The sequence below is a fragment of the Lonchura striata genome, chromosome 6 (genome assembly GCF_050655825.1).
Source record: "Lonchura striata isolate lonStrDom1 chromosome 6, ASM5065582v1, whole genome shotgun sequence".
Taxonomy (NCBI): domain Eukaryota; kingdom Metazoa; phylum Chordata; class Aves; order Passeriformes; family Estrildidae; genus Lonchura; species Lonchura striata.
Window position 1 is genome coordinate 17,347,048 of NC_140708.1, and position 22,028 is coordinate 17,369,075.

Consider the following 22,028-nt stretch of genomic DNA (forward strand, 5'->3'; position numbering starts at 1 on the left):
CTTGCTACTACATCAGGGCAACTCTACTGTGTTACTTAGGTGGGGACCATAGTGAAAAGCTCATAACCAGCCCCAGCTCTTATACACAATGCGACTCAAATTCTCATGTGTGTTTCTGTGCAAAAAGTATCATGTTGTCCTTCATATTCCTACAGGGGAAATTCTTATTATGCCCTTAAAGAGCCAAGGTTGACAAATAATATATATGTCATAAATAATATTTATGATCATTTATATATTTATTCATGATGGTTTGTAATATTTTTATTAATATTATGATGTCACAAATATTTAGTCATAAATTTATAACATCATAAATGAAAATAATTGGTGAAATCAAAAGTGCTCCTGTATATCAGGAACTCTTCATTTAACACTTCTATCTACATGTTTTCTTCATTTTATTTTTTTTATGAAAATGAGTTAGTAATTTGCCTTTCAGACACTGGACAAAGGGATTTATGTCATAGGAGTGGCATCAGAACACAAAGCTGGAAAGGTTACTGTGCTGGGCATAGTCCTGCCATACTGCAGAACACACTTCATGGAGGAAAGATGCCTTAAAAGAGATCCAGCTGTTGGGTTTGGGTATTGTTGGCAAACATTATAAGAAACTTTAGCATGTTGACACATTCCTTCACTACTGGGACTCAAATAAAATGCCAGCAGGCAGACCTCAGAAGGACTGATGGAAGCAAAGGGGAGTTTAAACTCCTTCCCACCCACAAAAATCACGCTTTGGACCAGCAATGCTGTCCTATTATTCATTGGCTCAAAAATACTGATTCAGCAAAGAATTTAAGCATGTGCCTAAATTTAAGCAGTTTAATTAACTTTGACGTCAGTGAGCCTACTTCTGTGCTTATAATTAGATATGTGCTTGCTGAAGCAGAGCCCATCTGAATAGAATTTAGCTGATTTTAATTTGGCCCTTTGTCTTTGCCCCTCATTTATTCTTTGCAGTGACTGAAGGATTAGTGCTAAGGTTCTGGTTCAGGAATGCACTTGAACAACTCATCTTCACCCATGACATGCAAAAAGAAGCTAAGCATGTCTCAAAAAATAAACACAGACCTAATAATAATAATGATAGTTTCAAGGCTGAAGGACATGTAGCGGTCCAGTCTCTCTCTTTGTTAGTCAGATTGATTTTTTACAAGACAAAATTTTTCTTCCATTTCCATAAAGAGTTAAAAGCAGTGTTCCACACGCTACAAATGAAAATACACAAGTAAGCAGCTATTTCACAGAGAAATTAAACTTATAAAGGAATCCTTTAGCAATGTTGTTAGTTCTTGCAGTGCGGAAGAGCCTGCTGTGAATGTCTTATTTGTTCATTTGTTCAGGTCTCAAAATCTGGGATATTTTAGGGTAATGTAAAAACAGTCACAAAACAGTAAATAATTAAATTAATTTCAAAAAATAAAACAAATAAACAAAACCAAACCAAAGCAAACAAAAAAACCCCAATAACAAAACTGCATGGAGAATGAAAAGAACAGGAACATCATGGATCCAGTCATCAGAAACAATGGTTCAAGTCCCTGAGGTAAGAAGACAATGAGGGACCTTCACAGCACACTAGAGAAAAACAGCAAGATCAAAGATTCAGCTCCTGTCAGGCATTTCTGCTAAACACCTCTAGAGGAAAATCTGATGTCTTTTAACATGCCCATGAATTGGATTCAGCACACAGATAGCATCTTTAACAAGCCTTTTAACTCAGCTATTTTAGCCCATTCTTCTGTGTTTATGGCCTTTTAAAACCTGGAATACATGACAGCCATTATTAACTGCAGGCATTCTACAATTAAAGGTGGATTTAGAAGGAAACAGCAGTGCAGGGGGAAGAGGAAAACAGAAGGAAAACCAAGAACTGGATTCAATATGAAAAACACTGCAGGAAGAGTTACTCAAACAAGGAACCCTGCAGAGCATCTGTGCTGAAGGCACTGCCATCCATCCCAGTCCTGATCCACAGAGCTCCCTGCAGGGCTCCCTGATGCTCTGTACCACAACCAGGCTGGGATGGCTGGGCTGCACCACCCACAGAACCACTGCCAGGTGCCTGAGCTGCACCCAACTGCAAGGGCAAAGAATTTGTTATGCATTGGTTCGCATTAACTGTACTGCTCATTACACAGCTAAAATACCAACGGGTCTTTGAAAAACATCTATCTGAAATCCCACTGATTTCATGGTCTTTCAGAAACCTCACCCACAAAGGTGTGCATCTGCACCTAGCAAGATGGCTCACCCTTCATTTACACAAAATCTGTTGTCAGATCCCTAAACTTCTGCTGTCAAAAGAGCACCAAAAAAACTTTAAAAAGGTCCAGCCTCAAATTAAAACTGAAGAGAAAGCTGACAATATAAAGAAATCAATTATGTATCTACTTCATGAGTATATGTGGAGACACGAGCATAGACTAAAAATGTCCCAGTTAGATTACTAAGCAGTATGTTCTAAGTGACAACTGTCAGTTCTTTTAAAACCCACTGTCAATTTCTTCAAAGCTATTTAGTTTGTTAATACATTGGGATTGAAAGAGATGCAGAAAACCCCCATATAGCTAGTAATTTTTGGTTTGGGGATATTATTTGCTTGTTAACTTGCACATGCCATAAGGAGAACCTGCGGATATCACAAAATTTCATTATCCCATCCCCATTACTTTGGATTTTGAATTAGCCCATTATGGTGTTTCCCTGGACACAAATAGATTTTTTTCATTCTAAAAGTCATATTTTTATCCTAAGGTCCAGGCTCCACCACAGTAACTCATTTGTCTAGAATTTTCCAACTTTACAGGCTGAACAGGCATTTACTGTCCATTTCCTCTGCTCCCACGTGTGACCTCACCCTTCTTTGCTCTGTTTATTTATGCTGCATCAGTAAAAGGAATAAAACTATTTCAGCTCTGTCATCACTACTGCTTTAAAAACATACAAACAGCTGCCAAAAGAATGGGCACTGTTTTATAGTGTGGGACAGATGCTGTTTGGTCTGGGCACATGGAAAACACTGAATCTACAGTGTCTCACCATCCTGTACACAGCAATCAAGGCTTCTTCTCCAGGGAAGAGGCTTAAGAGTTTATCACTAACAAATAATTTTCTAGGCATGGGACCTTAAAAAGTGACTCAAAAATTGCTATGTAAGACAGCTATTTCTGTACACATAAGCTTTCTCAAGCATAGTTTTATTTTTTCAATCTCTCTGCAACCTTTTTAGCTTTACTGATCTCATGATAAGTAGAGTTTTGGACAGAGAGATGAAAGCCAAGATAAAAATATGGTGCAATAGGTGTATTGCAAATAAACACAGCAATAGAACAATGGCACAGTATAGACTTTTTTTTCACCTTTGTAGACTAAATGGCACCTGCAGAATAAAGTTTCCTTTCATGGGGCAATGTATCTAATTCATGTCTGACTATTCCAAGTTTCCAGTATGTTTTCAAACCACAGTCCAAATATCTCTAGTTCACTATATATATATATATATATATATATATATATATATATATATATATGCTCATAGTCCTTCCACATCCTTAGTTTAGTTTTGTTGTCTTCTCTACAAAACTCCACTCCAGAGTAATTTGTATCACACTGAGGCTTGTCAGCCATGTATCAGTGTTGGCTTTTTGAAGACAATCCTTAGAGGTCACCATCCTTCTATACAGTTTAGGATTATATGATTGACTAAATTTAAGATTTTATTAAATATGGGGCAAATACATTTCCCCTCCTCCCTAGATTTGAAAATATAACCCATCCCAGGGATGGAAATTCTGGCTCTTCTACTCAATCCGAGTGAAAGCATACATTTGTCACTGATGTACGAAGACGTGAATTCTACCAGAACACAAAAATATGAGGAACACAGAAGATACTTTCAGCTACAGAAGCCTGGCAGTCTGTAGTGCTGACTGAACCAAAGGGACTGTGCCAAGCCAGACATGGAAGTTAGGATTTCCCCTCTGCTTTTCTAACATTACCTTCAGTGTTTGCTACAACACATATTGCAATCAAAGGAAAAGAAAAATTGCTGAAATGCCTCTGCACACATAGCTGTTCCAAGGGGACAATGAAAACCACTCTGCTGTCCTTCAAAAGAATTGAGGTCTGTTTGAAGCATAGCTCCCAGCAAGGATTCCACAGGAAGACTGGCTCCTCAACTCTGCTCAGCTGACTTCTTTGCCTTGACACATGGCTTGGGTTCTCAAATTAGCAGTAAAGTCACAAACTTTGAATTTTGGTATGTGTCAGAGATATCTCACAGTATAACTGGTAATTAATCACCAAAAGATCCCACTGAGCCTCCAGCAGAGGTATGATGATCCACCAGCTTTGTGTCACTGCCTTGAGAACTTTGCCCTCAGACATTACTCTTGCTTCTCATCCCAGCTTTCTGTCCCTTTACAGGCAGTGAATGATTCTGCACAGGTCTGATCCTGCTTACACAGAACAGGAACACACCACTTCCTTCCACACTTCTATCAAGATTCTCTAGAAGGCAGATCAGCGCCCAGACCCTGTCACAGCATATACCATAGCCCATGTTGCAGTCGAGATGGCCACCATACAATTTCAGAAGGTTTCAACCCATACGCAGTACCACCATACCCCGTCAGAAAGCTTCAGGCATTCCTGCCCATACAGAATAACATTACTCCACTTCAGAAAGCTGCAAATGTCTGCTCCTCTTGTCTTCCAGCCCAGCCTTTCATACCCCTGATTGCTCACGCAGTGCCCCTGTGAGTCTCTGCTCCCTTTGGTGCTGGTCAGTGCCCTGGGCACTCCCTGGCTCATTGCTGTCACTGCTGCTCACCTGCTGCTCACAGCTGTGCCATGGGGATGAGGCTGGGCCAGCCCCATCCCAATCACCACACTCTGTGTGCTCAAGACCCCAGCCCAAGCACACAGCTCCACACAATGCTCTGGATGTGACCCCACGGCTCAGGCAGGAGCTCCCTGAGTGACAGCTGCCACACTGTGCTGCCACCGCCCTGGCCCAGGAGCTTCTGCCTTCATCACTGCACGCTGGGAGCGATGCTTGGCTACAAAGGAACAAATGAACACCGAATTCCCTCCAATCAAAGACTGTCTTTACCTATTAATTTTTCCACACGCTGAAATAAATAAAAAGCATCTCTCTCTTTCGGAACATTTTTTTTTCATCAATTTTGACAGTTGCTAGATCAAAATGTCAGTCTAGCTCTTCTCCAGCTCATCTTAGGTACTGAATGCCTAATTAGCTAAACTGCATAAAATTTTAAATCAGAATTTAAAATCAGTTCGCTGTCCTGTAAGACATGCTAGATTTTGTAACAGAACAGAGAAAAGAAGCTTGCACAATTTTGACTCTAACAAAGACCTATCCAAGTCTTTGCTTTTGCTCTCAAGACAGCACAACATTGACACAATTGCAGCACCTCCCTACTTTTGCTTTGGTCAAGACAGTCACTGTAGCTACTGCTTATTATTTCAAACACATTTGGTTGTAATACTAGAAAAGCTCCAAAGCAAAATCCCTTTACTGCCTGCAATGGTATGTAGCTTTTCAAGGACCACTAGGTCCTCTACAACATTCCTACTGGGAGACAGCAACTGTTATAAATTTCTGGCAATTAACCTCTCACAATCTTATTCTAGACCAGCAATGCTTCATTTTTCACACTGGAAACTTAGAGGTCTCTCTGGTTCTTTGCCTTAATTGAAATTGCTTCTGTAGTAAATACACTAAATAATTTCATTTCGTATTTTCTGTGATGGAAAGACAGTACGTTCCAGAGTGAGTAAGATTAATGTCTTTTGGGTCTGACCAGGCAGTCATAAGGGAAACTATCACACATGAAACAAATACCTTGCTTTGTACACAGATGTTCACTGTTCGATTTATTTCCTCAGGAACAGCTCCTGTTCAGTCTTCTATTATTGAGTTCAGAGTCAAGTCAGTCATACTTGCCTTTAAAAATGTTTAAATTTATGTTTCCCTTGAGAACTTGCTTTAGAAGATGCACATTTTAAACCATTCTGTGAACCTGAAACTAAGGATCGATGTCTGTGTCTTCAGGTTTGAATCTACAGAGCCCTAAGCAGGGCTTTGGGAAACAACAGCACAGACAGGCAGGATTTAAAAATCTGTAACTTTTTCTATCCACTGAAATTAGTAGCCCCAGCACATCTTAAGTGCAGACATTTCTCAAAGAAATAAAGAATGAATTGAAAGAGGTTGAATAAATCATTAGTTTGATCACGTATTTCATAGGAGCCAACATTCTGCATGAAATGCTACTGCTTTAAGTTTTGCTGAGAGTGAATCTCAGAAGTTGAGTAGATATTCAGCTCATACAAAACATGGAGAAACACTCATTTTTGTAACAGTGCACATAAGAAATACATACAGCAGCAGAAATACAACTGAGATACCTACTAGACAGACAGGTAAGAGTCAAAGAGATTTCCCTGGGACTCCACAATATCCAGGCATCACAATGCTTGATTATTTTATCCTTCCATCAGATTAGGAAATCTTATATATGGGCTTCAGCCCCAAAAACAACTGCAGCTACAGGAAGTCTTTTAGTAGACACAAGCTCACCATCATGTGATGGGCTTGACATCTAGACCTTCCTAAAAGACTGGTTTAGGTCATAGAAATGAGATTCAAACCAACTTAGTTTTCTAGTTAGAGTCATATCTTTTGGAGTTTATTATTGTTAAGCTACTAAACTTCATGAGGAAAATCTTATTTCTTCCACTGATTCCTTAAGTCAGGTGTTACTGGTATCTGCTACAAAGCACAATTCACCTTACATGAAAGTGTCAGGAATAAAGTGTGATTTATTGGGATATTCACGGAAGTGTCTTGCAATGACATGTATTGTTGCATTTTCATCAGAACACAAAAAAATAAAAAGGGACTTATTTACCTTGGCATCCAGAAAACCTGCAGATTAAAGCAAATCTGATGGTTTTCTTTACATGTTTTACTGGAAGTAAAAGTAGGTAAAGGCAAAAACAATCCATAAAAAGGAGACAATCCAAAAGCCTCATCAAACATGAACATATTGACTTCTACTGAGCTTCTCAGAAAAACAGCACATCTTATAAGGAACAACACACATTTTTTTGGATCATATTACTTAAGAGTTCTCTTCAAATCAATTTTTCTCTCTTCTGTGGTCTTTCTCCTTGAATCCTCTCAAAGTTGCACAAAGCTGATAGAAATTATAACTATCCATGATGATGAATCCTTATGATTTTTTTGTTGATTCTTCACAGGTATTTAAATGAATGTATTGTATCACATAGAACTTTTGCAAATACTGTGCTATTAGCACACTTTAAGAGGTGTGCTTAAATAGGAACATTAGAAAAGATGAAATAAAAATATTTTTTCAAAATTTCTCATTATGGAAATCTCTCTTTTTAATGAGAAATACTACATATAACATCTTATCTACTAATCATTGTGTTTCTCAGAGTACCATGTCTAGAGTATTCAGAGGAAGAGCTTTTTTTTAACAGACTGACTCCATGCTGCAGACAAGCCTGGAGGATTTAGGGATGGATCTGAAAATGTGAGCTGTGGAATCTGAATTGTATTTAGGAAGTGAACTTGCTTTTCTTGGAGCTTGATGATCTGATCTGCTCCCACAGTTCATGCTTTCGTGGTTCAGCCCTCCAGCAACACAGAAACTCCCAGTCCCCATGGAAGTTGCTGTGCTGCTGTTCTTGTAGCTGGATTCCTCATGAACTTCTCTGATTGCCTCCAAGACTCACAGGCTGGTAAGAGAGCAGCGGCAGTGAGGGACATTTGGATGTGCTGCAGCTCCAAAGGGAACAAGCTCGGGACTGCTTGCTGTAAGCTGAGAAAAGGTAACTTATAAAGGGCAAATGCCATTCTAAGAGTTTGCTTTCTTCTCTCCCATGAATATATGCAGGCTTTCACAGCTGCCTCCCTTTTTACTTGCCATTTGTGACTGACTTCATCTTCAGAGGGAAGTTACTCAAAACAACATAAAATGAAAAATGAAAATTCACACCCAGACCAGGATTTAAGCTGTCTCTACCACCAAATCTTCTGCTGTTCTCAGCACATATGGAATCCCTGAAGCAGAAGACAGAAAACACTGATAGAGATCAACAGAAGTCTTCTCTGGGGAATGCCAGTTCCAGTCCAAGTGGAAGTATGTTGCACACTTTAGGAAAAGATTCTTCCCGGGAATTGCATGATAAGTTAATGCACTACACATCAAATCTGCTGCAAAGAGAGCATTCAGGTAAGTACCATCCTCAAGAAAATCCAAGGCACAGATTAAGAAAACAGCAGAGCAAGCTTGTTGCAGTAGTTGAGTGTCCACAATTTCTTTAAGTGCTATAGTAAAGGCATTAGAGCAAAAATGTTCCAACCTGGCAACAGTTTTACTGTGACATCTCTCAAAGTCAGAATTGGTACCATGGTAACAAGGACCAGTGAAATGTCAAAAAGAACAGGCCAGATACACCAGCTGGTATTTTGGCTAGTCAGAATAAAGAAGCAGCAGCTCAGCCATGCAACCTCCTGTATAAACATAGGTGTTCAAACGTACAGCAGAACAGTGAATGCCAAAAAATATCTGAATTTTCACCAAAACAATACCTATCTACATTGGTATGTTATGAGGTCCTCAAGCTCCCAGTAAAAATGAAGAGGAGTTGCCTAGCTACTAGGAGGATAATGAAAATCTGACACAAGTATGATCCTGTTACCCATGAGCAGAAGGCAGAACAAATGCACAAGGAGCAGACCTTTCAGAAGAAGGGAACAAGAACAACCCAAACAAATAAGGCCCAGGGAGAAAAGTGTCTCATTCTGCGGGCTCTTCTTAACCTCAAGATGTTTGAGAACTGACTACTGACATGTCTGCCATATGTCAAGCCAACCTGACAGAGGCCCAAGATAGAGGATATAATTGCCAAATCTGCAGGTCTTACAGAGCTTTGTTCTGAGTGAACTCATGGGTGGGACAAACGGGGAAAGTCCAGTGTGCCTTTTCTGCAGCCAGCATAGACGTGGCTGTCAGAGAGTACAGACATGAATGAATGCTGCTTGCCACTGAGCACCACTTCTGACTGCTTCCTTTTGGTCAGGGGAAGTTGCCAACTTCATTAAGACACTCTAATAAAACTAACCTCATAATCTAAGGAATTAAGTATTAATTACTCATTTATTTGTAGTATCCATACTATAAATCATTATGAAAGAAAAACTTAGTTGCAACAAAGGTGTATCCTGCCAATATATGTACCAGAACAGAATTATTTTATCTGTATAACAACAAAGTGTCCCAGCTGAAACCATGGCTCTGCTGTACTGCATAACTACCTACAGAGGAAGAGGTAGATTCTGTACTGCATGATACTGAATTTAATTAAATGAGAAAAATAAAAGTGAGATGGAAGGCATATTATTATCCTTGCTTCAAAAATACAGAACTACAAAACTGAGAACAAGGCAGACAAGAGCACACAGTGAGAATCTGTGCTAAGAGCAGGGAAGTGAACTTAGAGATCACCCAAAATGTAGTCAGTTTTCAATACCAAAAGCTGTTTTAGAAGGTAACAGCTAAAAGAAAATAATACCTTTATTTTAATGAGGATCATCAAGTGGATGGTTTTAGGACACCAACTCTAACTACCAATGGATTAGGTATCTGCATAGAAACGTAGTAGGAATTTAGGACAATGCAGATAAAAGGTTCTTAACTAGCTTCCAGCTACATCAAGAACCACATTACACAATTTCATACACTGAATTTTATCTTTAGAAAGGCTCTTTCATGTTTCCATTTTCCTTAACTCTGTTCCATCTCTCTCCACCATCATTCTAGCTGAAGATATTTTTAAAATGCAACTGCCCTAATAATTCTGAATTCCCCACTTATTTCAGTGTTTTATTCAATTTACAGCAGTATGTTTTTGTGTCAATACTGTACTGTAGTGTAATAGCTCTTCTTGTTCTGAGTTGTTCACTTGTTAGTACTTACATACATTTTATAACTCTGCTCAACTTTCACTTCACAAACCCAAGCTTTTACTCTGCTCTCATAAAGCTGCTTACTTACTCTTATCAGCCTCTTTCCTAAGTGCAGATACAGCATCTGTATTTCTTCACCAGTCATATAAGACCACTTTGACTTGACTTGCTAGAAATCTTTGGTGTGAGGCATGAGACTGACAATTTATATGCTGTTTCTTTCCTAACACAGGCCTGTCAATCATTTGGTCCCTTCAAGCTGGAGGGATGCCATCAGCCTTGGCTGGAGTTATTTCTATTCCATACTTGTAATCCTTTTAGCCACCTGGCTTTGCCTTGTCGCCACAGATATTGTGAGCATTATTACTGGAAACTTAGTAAAAGTGTTAATCTAGCCCCATGGTCCTCCATGATCTAGAGGTTATCCTTATTTTCTACCTTTTTATTCATTCATTCACATTTTGGCATCATTTCTTCTCTCATTTTATATAATTTCTGTGAGTTTGATTTGATAATACACCAAAATACTCTTTGCCCAATCTCTACTATTGCTTTGAAAATGTATCTTGATCAGGACATAGCTTGGGTCTCAGTATCTTGTCCAGTAAGGTTTTAACACCTCCATTTCCCAGCACTCTCACTGCAAATACCTTTGTTAACCCAGAGTCCAATTTAATTACAGCTCTGGCATTCTATTCACAAGAAGAGCCCTATTATATCACAGCTTCAGTACAATGACTGAAGCTAAAGAAATAAAAAACATCCCATTATATAGAGTACACAAAAACTATGAAGTTTTAGTGCATACTTCATACAGAATCAAGATTATTAAGTAATACTGCTCATGAAAAGTGAAATCAGAAGCACACCAAGCACAGCCTAAGGGATTGAAAGCAAAGTGATATCAAAAAAAGGTTGCTGTCTGCTATCAAACAGCCAACACTTGGATGCCCGTCCAAGCTATCACAGCACTTGTTTGCTGTAGCTGCTCAGTGACTGCTAAAGTACCTTTTCTGCACAGTTCTGCCCTCAGGCTTCTTCCTTCCTCTCTCTCTTTACAGAGATACTGAACACTGTCCTTTTCTGACAAAGCTCCCTGTATGATCTCATCCTGTCGTCCCCTTGTCTGGCCTCAGCTTGGCCTCCTGACAGAAGCAAAACTAGAAAAGTAGCTACAAGAGCAATGAAGTTCAGTAGCTCGATAAAGTATCTTAAAAAAAAATTCAGAACAGAAAATTCTTCTCCCTCTTTCTCTTCCAGTCCCCTTATTTTTTTTAATAAACACTTTAATTGGCAAACTCTACTTTATTTGAACAGTTAAAATAAGGCTACCAAATAACTTAAATTCTACAGGAAGGACAAAAGCATCAGATATGCTCAGAAAAAGTCCAAGCAAATACAATTCAGAGAGAAGGGCTTCAGGTTTAAGGAAGAAAAGCCGGAATATATAAACACCTATGCACTCACATACTAAGAGCAACTCAGGTTACTGCAGTCTGGAAGCAAATGAGCAGGCAGCCAACCTGCTGGGCCATTCCCTACAGGTGTCACATCAAGGCAAAGGAATTTCCAGTGGAAGGTCTGGGGAGCAGCTGTCACCAAAAGAGACACATATATTTTTAAAGGTTTTGTCATTTGTCTTCAGGGTGGGAAATGCTGTGTTTGACCTCCTGCTGAGGCAGCTGCCCTGTCGCAGAAGCATGGGCTAGAAGAATAAAAGACAGCAGCTATTATTTCAGGTACAAACACCAGAAAGCAGAGACAAAAGGCACAATCATTAAATCGTCATTTCTATTTAAAAACACACAAGGCAACTTATTAATACTTTTCATGCTGCATGAATCTCCCCCCTAGGCATTCTCCAAAACAATTTGTATTAGCTAATTGCTAACTATCTCAATGACCAAGTAACACAACAGCAAAAAGCACATCAAACACTGTCTCAGCAACACCAAACAATCCTGGACGGGAGAAGCCAAGGAACTGGCAGCTCTTGGTGTGGTGCCCTGTCCTTCCCCAGCTGAGGCTGTGCCTCTGAAAAGCTGCCCTGCCCAGCTGCAGCCTCCTGTCCCTCCCTGCTTCCCCCATGCCTGCTGGACTCTGGGCTGCCAGCTGCACCTCCTTTCAGCTGAGCAGGGAGCCACCACAGCACAGCTTCAACCAGCTGCAATGAAACGTGGTGAGGCCATTTCCAAGAAGTGAGGGGTGGTTTTTCCACAGTTGAGCCAGTTTGGCAGCTGGGTGCTCTGCCCTCCAGCCTCGGGCTCCAGCCCACTTCCATCAGGGATAAGTGAGCTCGCCAGGCGCTGCCATGGGGACGCTGACTCTCCCGGGGCCCCGCAGAGACACAGCGCAGGGAGCAGCCAGACAGAAAAAGTTCTGCCACAGAGGTCCTCAAACAAGCTTTGGTGGGAATTGCTGGGGAACAGGAGCAGGACTACTGACTGCACCGGGTCAGCCATCTCTGCAAAGCAGCAGACCTGAGGGACCCTGGGCTGGAGGGGTCCCCTGCTCCACAGCAGAGCTGCAGAGCCTGCAGCCACCACTGCCAGACCCTCCAGGACGTCAGTCAGCAAACCTCGTCCCAGGCTGTAAGCAGGTACTAACAGTGCATGGCCCTTGAAAGGATTTGGTGCAATTATCTTCCCCGATGTTCACCCACTCAAATATGTTTTAATTAGGAAGTCTTTTTTTCTCCTAGCATTTAAGAATGTCAGACACCAAACAACATGGATTAAAAATGTTTCCAGAGTGATCCCACTGGCAGCATTAAATTCATACTTGGAGGAATGAATGCAAACCATTGTAAATTCCCCTTAAGCCTGGAGGAAGGGAAAAACAAATTCTTATTCATTAAAATTAATGCCATTTGATATCTACATCAGGGGATTTCTGTAGGAATGTGACTGGAAGAAGAGTTGAAGGTGTCTTTCATTAGATGCAAAAGGAAACAGAAGGAGTTTCTCAAAACAACCTGGAAGCATCCCTGACAACAACTTAGGCAAGTCACAAAGGGCAGCTTTCAATGAAGCACACTCTCTACAAGAAAAAGCAAAGGATAATCTCAACAGTTTTATAAAAACTGAATGAAGGAGCAGAGCCACTGCTGTATGAGAAATCAGAAAATATTAATGCATTCTAATATGGAAAATAACCCTTCAAAAGAAGTCTGTATGTTCTGAAATGACCTCACATTTGTAATCCCAGTCTGTCAATCTTTCAAAGCTGCCTATTCGAGGATGTAGCTCTCAGAGCTCCTATGTGAAGGTGACATCCTTAGAGTAGGGGTTATATGTGACATTTCGCAAAATATGCTATGGTATGCCCCAAAATATCAGTATTTAACATAGAGAGTAAGAACACAAAATGCACAGTGTAGATGGGCATGATGAAACCCTGGGAAGACCTGGTGAAACAACTGCACACACAGTAAAACTAAAGTAGTTGTGAAACAAAATATTTAAGATCATTGGAAATAAATTACTTCTACATACAACTGAGAAATGGGAAGCAAAGGAAAGGTCTGAGAAGGGTTTAGAATATATCAGGAGAAGAGTGTGTGATTTACCAGCTTTTCCAGTATTCTATCAATTAAAAAGGGAAAGAGTGAACTCTGTACAGAGTGCTAAGTTTAAAAGAAACCTCACATATATTCCTCAAAGAAGTAACTACTAGTAGAAATCAAACACTGATATTGGGCTTTTCTAGACCATGATGACTGACCAGCAGTTTTCAAGCCCTACTCCTTCAGTGAGCCCTAAAGCAAAAGGACTGTAACATCTGATTCTCAACCTCACCTCCTGTAACACACTAATGGAGAGACACGTCAGGAAGAATTAGTAAGAGAGGGGGAAGAGCTATATTTTTAAAGAAAATTTAATGCTACCATAGCTGGAAAGCCTTTTTTGATAAGCTTTTTAAAAAGAAAAAAACCCCAAACAACCAAGAAGAGATGTGATAGCTAACTAATGGATAAACTTGATAGGAAGTCAGAAAAAAGAGACATTGTGCTTGGTCAACAGAACGTTTTATCCTCCACACAGTTTTCCTGGATGAAAATCAGACAGTTTATTCAACATTAGTAAGATTAATGGTTCCTTCCCATACAAAAAAAAAAAACAAAACAAAAAACAACAAACAAAAAAAAACAAACCCCACAACAAAACAGTAAGTCCAGTGAATATACTTTGATGTGAAAGCCACTTTTGCATGAGGAACTACTTAGAAGACTTAGGACAAAAGGTAGCCATGTTTGGGGCTCATAAATACTGAAAAGGAACATGAAAAGAAATATTAACACCCAATCAGTTGGCTAAAAGCCACTGTTTTGGAAGAAGGTAACCTTTTCTGATGTTCCAAAATGGGGACTGCATACCAGTTTAGTACAAAGCAGAAAAGTTATCCACGCTCAGTCTGGAATAGAACAATTATCTTCCTGTTTTCCAAGCCAGTGAACATTATGTTGACATTCATCAGCTAAGAAAAGGAGTACCAGAATTAAATGCTCCAGTTAAATCGAACATGTGAGAAGCAGGAAGACCCTTAAGTGCATTTTCTACATCTCTAAAAGGAGCAATGGCAATACATCATGATCAAATATTGCTACTTGATCAGAGACCTGTAACAGATTATTGCTGTAAAACACTGGAAAAATGGCTACTTGTTCCTGCAGCACTAGAATTACTACCTACTCTTGGCTCAGAATTGTAATTCTAAGGTCTAGATATACAAGAAACCATGGTACTAATTTGCACAGGCACATGCAGTCAAGGAGTCTAAGTTTTGCAATAGGTATACCAGGGAGTGAAGAACGGATGCAAAAGATTTAGAAGTTGACACATGACAGAAAATCAATGGTTAACCAAGACAGAGGGGTCTGAGTATGTTCATTTCCACTATGAAATTACTAAACATCTGTGCTTCTGGAAGCAGCATTTAATCCATGAGATCAAATAGGGCAACAAACAGCACTAGCTGGGGAAAATATGTATTTCCAATGTCATGTATCCTCAGAACAACATGCCATTGAAAGGCTAGAAGCAACAGAACTATAACCACCAAATAAATTTGCTTTTGGTTTTGTTTTTTTACAGAATTCAAGACAGTCACAGGTAGCATTTTTTACAGAATATGATCATCTGAGAATCAACAATACATCAAAAAAGGCTTTTCCTACCAGCTGATTTTGGAGTGAATTTGTCCCTGTTGGCTGCACATACTGCCAGTAGCCTGTATCCAAGATCCAAGTCAAATCCTTGCTGAGCTGCCACTCGACTAACCACCTGCAGAGGGAAAGAGAGAAAGCTTCATTAGGGGTTACTTGAGCTCTTTACAAAGTGACATTAACCTGCTTATCAGCACTAATGTTAGACATCTGAATCTGCTGCAAGAGCACAGTATAACCACGGTATGAGGCACTGCTCCCCAGTAGTTGCCAACACAAGCACAGCAAAGTGAACACAGGAGTATTCCAGTGATCCAATTATTTCACCACCTGTCAGAAGAAAGGCCTGGTAGTTCCATGAAAATTGGAGAGATAAAAGCCAGAAGAAGTAATGGAAGGGCGATGTACGTAAAGATTGTATAGAATACACTTTGCTGTATTTGAGATGTGAGGATTAGAAATGCTCAGTGTCTGCCTCTGTTGTGCAGTTCCTGGCCCTGCTCCCAAGGGCAGTGCCCAGGTCCTTCAGGTTAAAATGCCCGCTCCACACTGCTGGGCAGGCTTGTCCTACGCTGTGCTCAGTGTCACAGTTGCTGCATTTCAACAATACGGTATTGGGGAGCACATTTACCACAGTTTTAGAATGAACAGGCCTGTGCAAGAAGCATTTGCCAAAGATTAAATCAGGGAAAGACTTGTTGTTGTTGACTGATCTAGAAGAACTAGCAAAACCAGGCAAACTGAAAACTCTAGTTAAGGACAAAAAGCAGTCAACTGTTTCTCCAAGCCAGCGACACAGCTATCAGCCAAGAATGTATCCTCTTTAAAATCTGCACAGCACAAACACAATCCCACAGTCATTCTGCCAAACGATGCTAAAGTTATACACAGCACAGCTTTTCAATGGCTTTCCAGTGGCACATGATGACTTCAGACTCAGAGGCACAGATAAAACAGATTATTCTTAACAGTGCCATTACTTCTTTTCATTAAAACAATGGCGAAGGAACTGCACAAGAAACAGAACACCATTTCCTGAGGCAAAAGAAAGTCCCTATCTTTAATAGCTTACAGTACAAGAAAATATCCTTCTCCCACCCTTTCTTCATCTGCAAGTTTCTTTCTTAATGAATGACACTGCAATTATGTGTGTCCAGGACTGCAAAAAGCAACAGCATAGAAGAGAGTGAAGAACTAACATATCTGATAACTTACAAACATTATTCTATACTTTTTCCAATATATCCATCTTCCTAATTAACAATTAAGAACCAATTTTATTTATTAAAAAAAGAACTAACATGAATGAAGCTCCCAGGTAGATTTCTTTGTTCCGTTGTGCCTATTAATTTAAAAATTACACATTAACAAGGCTTAATCTGTGGGAGTGTTCCCTCCCTAAATTTAACCCTTACAACCTCAAAACTGAGAGGTTTAATTTATTTTCAGGGAAAATAAATCAAAATTGAGGATGATCAGTACAGTAATACACACCTGTTTAATCACATTTCTTTACAATTACAGCTTTTAGACAGAAAAGTAAAAAGGAATAAAGTAAAATAAATAATGCAATTTTTTTTTGTAACAAAAAGCCATTTACAATTTGGTCGATCAGCCTTTAATCCTTTACACTTCGAAATCCAGTTGTTAGCATCCTGGCTAAGAGGGTAGGTCCAAATTTGAAAAATTAAGAAAAAATAAAACTAATAATAATGATTTTTAAAAAATCAATAAAACCCATTCACAAAACCATTAAAAAACAGAAAAACAAAATCAGAATATGATACATCATATTTCATGCTATAATAGCAATGGGAGTGAAGACTGGTGGGCTGCCATGAGATCTGGAAAACACCTTACATACTTGGAAATCTGTTCCCCTTTTCTACTTGCAGTATCACTGTTCTTCACCCACCCAAAAGCAGATATGGCGGGGTGGGGGGTGGGGTGTGGATGATGAGAAGAAAACAGACAAAAAGCTCTTCTGAGAAACCTAAAACAACCCCTTGCAAAAGGCTCCTGAGAACAATGTCTCATTAATGTACAAACATTATTTAAACTCCTTTAGCTGTCATCTATTCCACCATCACAGAGGAACACAGAGTGCCAATCAGGTCTGTAAAACAATGGAGAAAGGGCCCTCCCATTTTCTGTTTTGAAAAAGCATATAATCATTAAACCATTTATTTTGAGTCTGAAGAAAGGCAGATACACCTGCTCATCAGTGAGCACACGGTAACTCAGGAAATGCACTGGCTGCTTATATGCTCAATGCGTTTTAGAACATGAAGTTACAGATCCTGAGATTGTCCTAGCAAGAGGCCAAATCACTATTCTCAACTAACATCTTGCTAATTATGGAAAAATTCTACAAAGTAACTCAGGAAACAGAGAGAACTGTAAAACCCACAAAAGCAAAGCTCTGCTTGCACTGTCTTCACTGAATGCACTGCAAAGCCTTGGTCAGTGCAGTCCTAACCACAGGCTGACACCTGATTTTCTATACTCCCACATCAGTTTCATTTTCTTAATTTTCCCTGTGAGAGGAGCAGTGCCATGAAGCTCAGAGGGGTGGAAAGCAGAGTTTTCCAGAGTGTGCACCCAAGCCTGACCACACCCTGATGGGCACAGCCCGGCCTGGCAGCACCCACCTCCTGGTGGCTGAGGCATGCCCCAGCAAACACCACATGAGGACTGAGCACAGGAAGGCAGAATCTGAACTTGACAGTGTGCAGAGGTCAGCCAGTCAAACTACTGCTTACTTCTTCATGCCAAGTATGAGGGAAAACAAATTGGAAAATTATTTTAGCAAAAAAAAAAATTTAAAAATAATAATATAACTTTGAAAGAAAGTGCTTCCACTGGCAAATTGCACAAGAAGTCTGTTCTTCCTCTAAATAGAACAACAAAAGACACAGAAACTTAATAAAAAGCAGATATTTCTAATAAAATTTCTGTTTTGCCAAGAGTCATTTTCCATTTACAGTTTTCTTGCACACACTCCATTAAATGCAGGAAGAGGGTCCATTAAAGAAACTGGTGGACTCGTGCTCAAGAGGGCTTTCTCTGGTCCCTTCTGCCTCATCTTGGTCAACATGAATAGGGCAGTACATATCTATTTCCTTTACAAGGAATGGTTAGCTCAGCTATGGTGAGTGCTTACAGCATTGCAGAACAAACTCATGGTCGAACGCATGGTGCCAGCTGCATCTTGTCATAATTTTTTAACAAGGCTTACAAATATTTGCATTGACTGTATTTCAAGTTTTTCTTTCAACTGTGACAGGTTAAAGACTTACTTTTATTTCACAATTAAGGTCAGTGGAACAGATCATACATTCCCCTCCCAAGACCCTGTTTCAGGTTGTCTACAATTCAAGTCAGACATTGCTCATCAGGTAGTTGTCAAACTTTCCTCTGTATGCAAGGGACCCCCTGGTTTTTTAAACAGACACTGAGAATTCTCAGAAGCAAGACAACAAATGCATCATAGGAGCATGATCCAAAACACAGAAAATAGCTACAAGACATTTAGTAAGTTTAATATATTCGGGTCAGCAGGACCTAATGAAATTTACCTTTGAGTGACTCACAGGAACTTACCTGGACAAGCAGTGTAACTGCTAATGATTATCCTCAAAAATTCATTCAAGACAGAGAGCTTGGAGATATACCAAATCTGGTTTTAGGACTGTAAAAGGTGACTCTCAGAAAGTACATATATCCAGATGGACAACAAAACCACGTATTGAAGAAGTACTAGGTGAGCAATACAGAACATCATCATGAATACACCAGCACCATGCAATTTCCTTCTTTGACAAGTTACTATATCCTAACTCTAATATGTCTTTTGACATTGCCTTATGTAACACTATTGTAACAAAGGAATATAGCCCAGATGACAAAAGTATAAATTTTACTCAGATTACTCATTACTAGTCCTTTGTCAAATCATAACCTGTGCTTGTTACAGGTAATTTCTATGTATTTAGTCCTGACTTAGACAATGACAGAGTAAACTGCAAAACCTCTAGGTGGTTTTGCAGGCAAAACAGCCTGCAAACACTTAACAGGACAGGGTAAGAGTTTAAAATTATCTTTGTAACCAGTAAAAATGTTGTAAAAGTGTGACCAAAGACACACATGAAACACTACAGATCAGAAAGAAAGAAAGAAAAATTAAATGCCTAATCGAAAATTAGGAACAGACATTCATCTTCTCAGTATATATGTGACTCGCTGGGAAAATGTCTGAAGTATTAAAAGTCATCAGGCACTGGAAAGACCTACCTATCATTCTCTGGCTTTTGGAGGGTAAGGGGATTTGTAGTAGACCAGACTGTATTTGTGTCACATCCTGGCTTGGGGAAAAAGAGTAGATAGCATGGTCTCTTAGGTCTGTCTGAAGCCAAACCTCAGTGATTGCAGACACCTGCTGCCTACTGGAGCCATCCAGCTCAGCCTGAACCCTGTCCCAGGAATTCTACCACATTTAAAACCTCCTGTGATTTCAGTCTTATTCAGGTACCAGTGCAGATCAGATGGGATCAAAGCAACAATTTCAATTATCCATTAAATATTATGGCCAAGTGATTATGATACCATTTACAAACATACTCTTGCTCTAACTACAAATTCCAATCCAGCACATCAGCAAAAATTCAGGCAGCATGTAGCTGGTACCATGTGTTCAACCATGGCTTCATTCTGCAGTGCTCTAAGAACTTATCTTACTTGACCTAACCATACATAACAGCATTCCATTGAAAAGTAGCACATTAAAAAAAATCAAACTAGACATAGTTGCCAGTACCACAATCATAAATTGAGATCATCATCCTTTATCATGGGTGAGAGAGGTGCTTGGACAGCTCAAGGTTCAACATCTAATATTTCTCTACATTATTTTACAATAACATTCCAGACAGCTAGAAAAGCTAGCCTATTTCCTAAACACACTTGCAACACCTAGCTTTTATTTGAAATTTGATATGGCACTAACAGCTATTTTAACCTGTCTTTAAAGGAATATATACCCTATCTGCAAACAAACAAATTATTATAACATCAACTGCCAGTAAGAAAATCTGATCACTTCAAACCTCTGAAATCTTTAATCTGAATAATTCAGATAAACAGCATTCAAAAAGGAGACATTGCATTCACTGCCTGCGATTCAGCTCTGCAGAGTTCCAGATGTCTAAACTCTCAGGGTCATTGACAGTGTGGAGAAAATTATGAGAGTGAGCTTTTAATTACATGAAAAGCAGACAAATATGGCTACCAGCATCTTTTCTTTGCTGAATCTACCTGCAATGCCCCCCCACCCCCTTTCCCCTTTTGCAAGGCTAAGGAGCTTCAGCACGGAGCGTCACTCCCTGCCCCGCTTGTCATCACCCCACGAAGTACTGGAACAATGTAGCTCTCAACCTAACAGCCCTGTTAATCAAGAGAGCTACATGACTGCTTATTTCTAAACTCCCTTCCCATTATGTTGCACTTTCAAAGAAACTCTTAACTAGCAGCAGTCAAGAGCACTCCCCCCTGCTGGCATCAGAATGAATTTTACCAATTCAATTTGCTGGTTGCTCAAAACTAAAAATGCCGGCTGATTGCTGGTTCAGACGGCTCCATGTTCAGCCACTTGTGCATACTTGAAATTATCTGAATGCAGTTTGAAGACTACAGCAGAAATTTTGTAATTAGAATTCTGCAATGTAGATGGTAATTTTTTCCCCTCAGTAACACACAAAGATCAGATAAACAGGAGGCAAATTGAGGAATTTTGCAACATGAATAGAGATCTGTCTCAAACAAGGAAAAAAAAAAAAGAGTAGGAAAAGAAGGAAGAAATCTGTGATCTGAAGTCCTGATCTGATGAGACTCTTACACTCCAGTTGCAGAAGGGCTGCCTCAACAATAGAGACAATCAAAGCAAGTCAGTGAAGTTATATATATCATTAAGCAGTTTCTTGCCTTTGATGCTTGAAAATAGACATTAAGTACGTTCTGCAAATGTAAGAGACTTTACAGAATCCTTGTATTCAAATTAAGAGTTTTCTTAAAATTATTTCCCATTCTATAAGGTGGATAAAGGCCATATTTTCAAAGTAAAACAAGGCAGTATGCCTGCCATGTACTTCTTGACTCTTCCTGCAACGGTGATGTAACTCATGCAGAATAAGTGTATCTCCTCCTTTACATCCTCTTCCCCTCTGCATGTCTCTAACAACCACAAACATCCAAGAGAAGGTCACTATACTCAACCCTCTCCACTGAAAATTGTCCCAGAGGAAAAAGAGGCAGGGGCTGTGCTGTAATTAAAGCAGCTGATCACTGGGTCACTGCAATACTGCTGCCACCCGAGTCCTGGCACACTTTGAACAGTGATTTGCATGACACATATGAAACACTGCTGGGTCATAGGAAGAAAGTGACAAGGGAATTCCCAAAGCACATCACTTTGGAGAGCAGGACATCTTGATGAGTCTTAAATAACCCATGGCAAGACTAAGAAAGTTTAGGCAAGAAGGGCTTTAGGAGGCCATGAAGCGACAGGACAGGCAGTAACAGTGAGTTACCGGTCGTGCTCCGAGCTCTCGGAAGCAGAGTGTTCCGTGCCTGCTGGCTGTACCCTGGCAGTACAGCACGTACACAGCCCTGGAGCGCTGTGCTCTCTGCAAACAGAGCTGTGTGCTCAACACATGCCTCGGGAGGATGATGGGAGCACAATTTCTTCCACGTGAACTTTTTGCTCTGGAAGTCTTGGATACAAAGAGTAAATGTAACATTTCTAGGGCTCTCACGGGCAGCTGCAACCTCCAATTTTCT

The 22,028-nt window shown here is 39.9% G+C and overlaps 1 protein-coding gene across 25 annotated transcripts in view; it reads right to left on the reverse strand.

Moving 5' to 3' along the window:
• Positions 1-22,028, reverse strand: part of ZMIZ1 (zinc finger MIZ-type containing 1) — a 335,481-nt gene that overhangs the window by 112,086 nt on the left and 201,367 nt on the right. For 24 of the 25 annotated variants that reach the window (XM_085583388.1, XM_085583392.1, XM_085583390.1 and 21 more), the window contains one exon: positions 15,207-15,312. In XM_085583388.1, coding sequence (XP_085439514.1) covers positions 15,207-15,312 — 106 coding nt within the window. The other variant, XM_085583394.1, reaches the window with a different exon arrangement.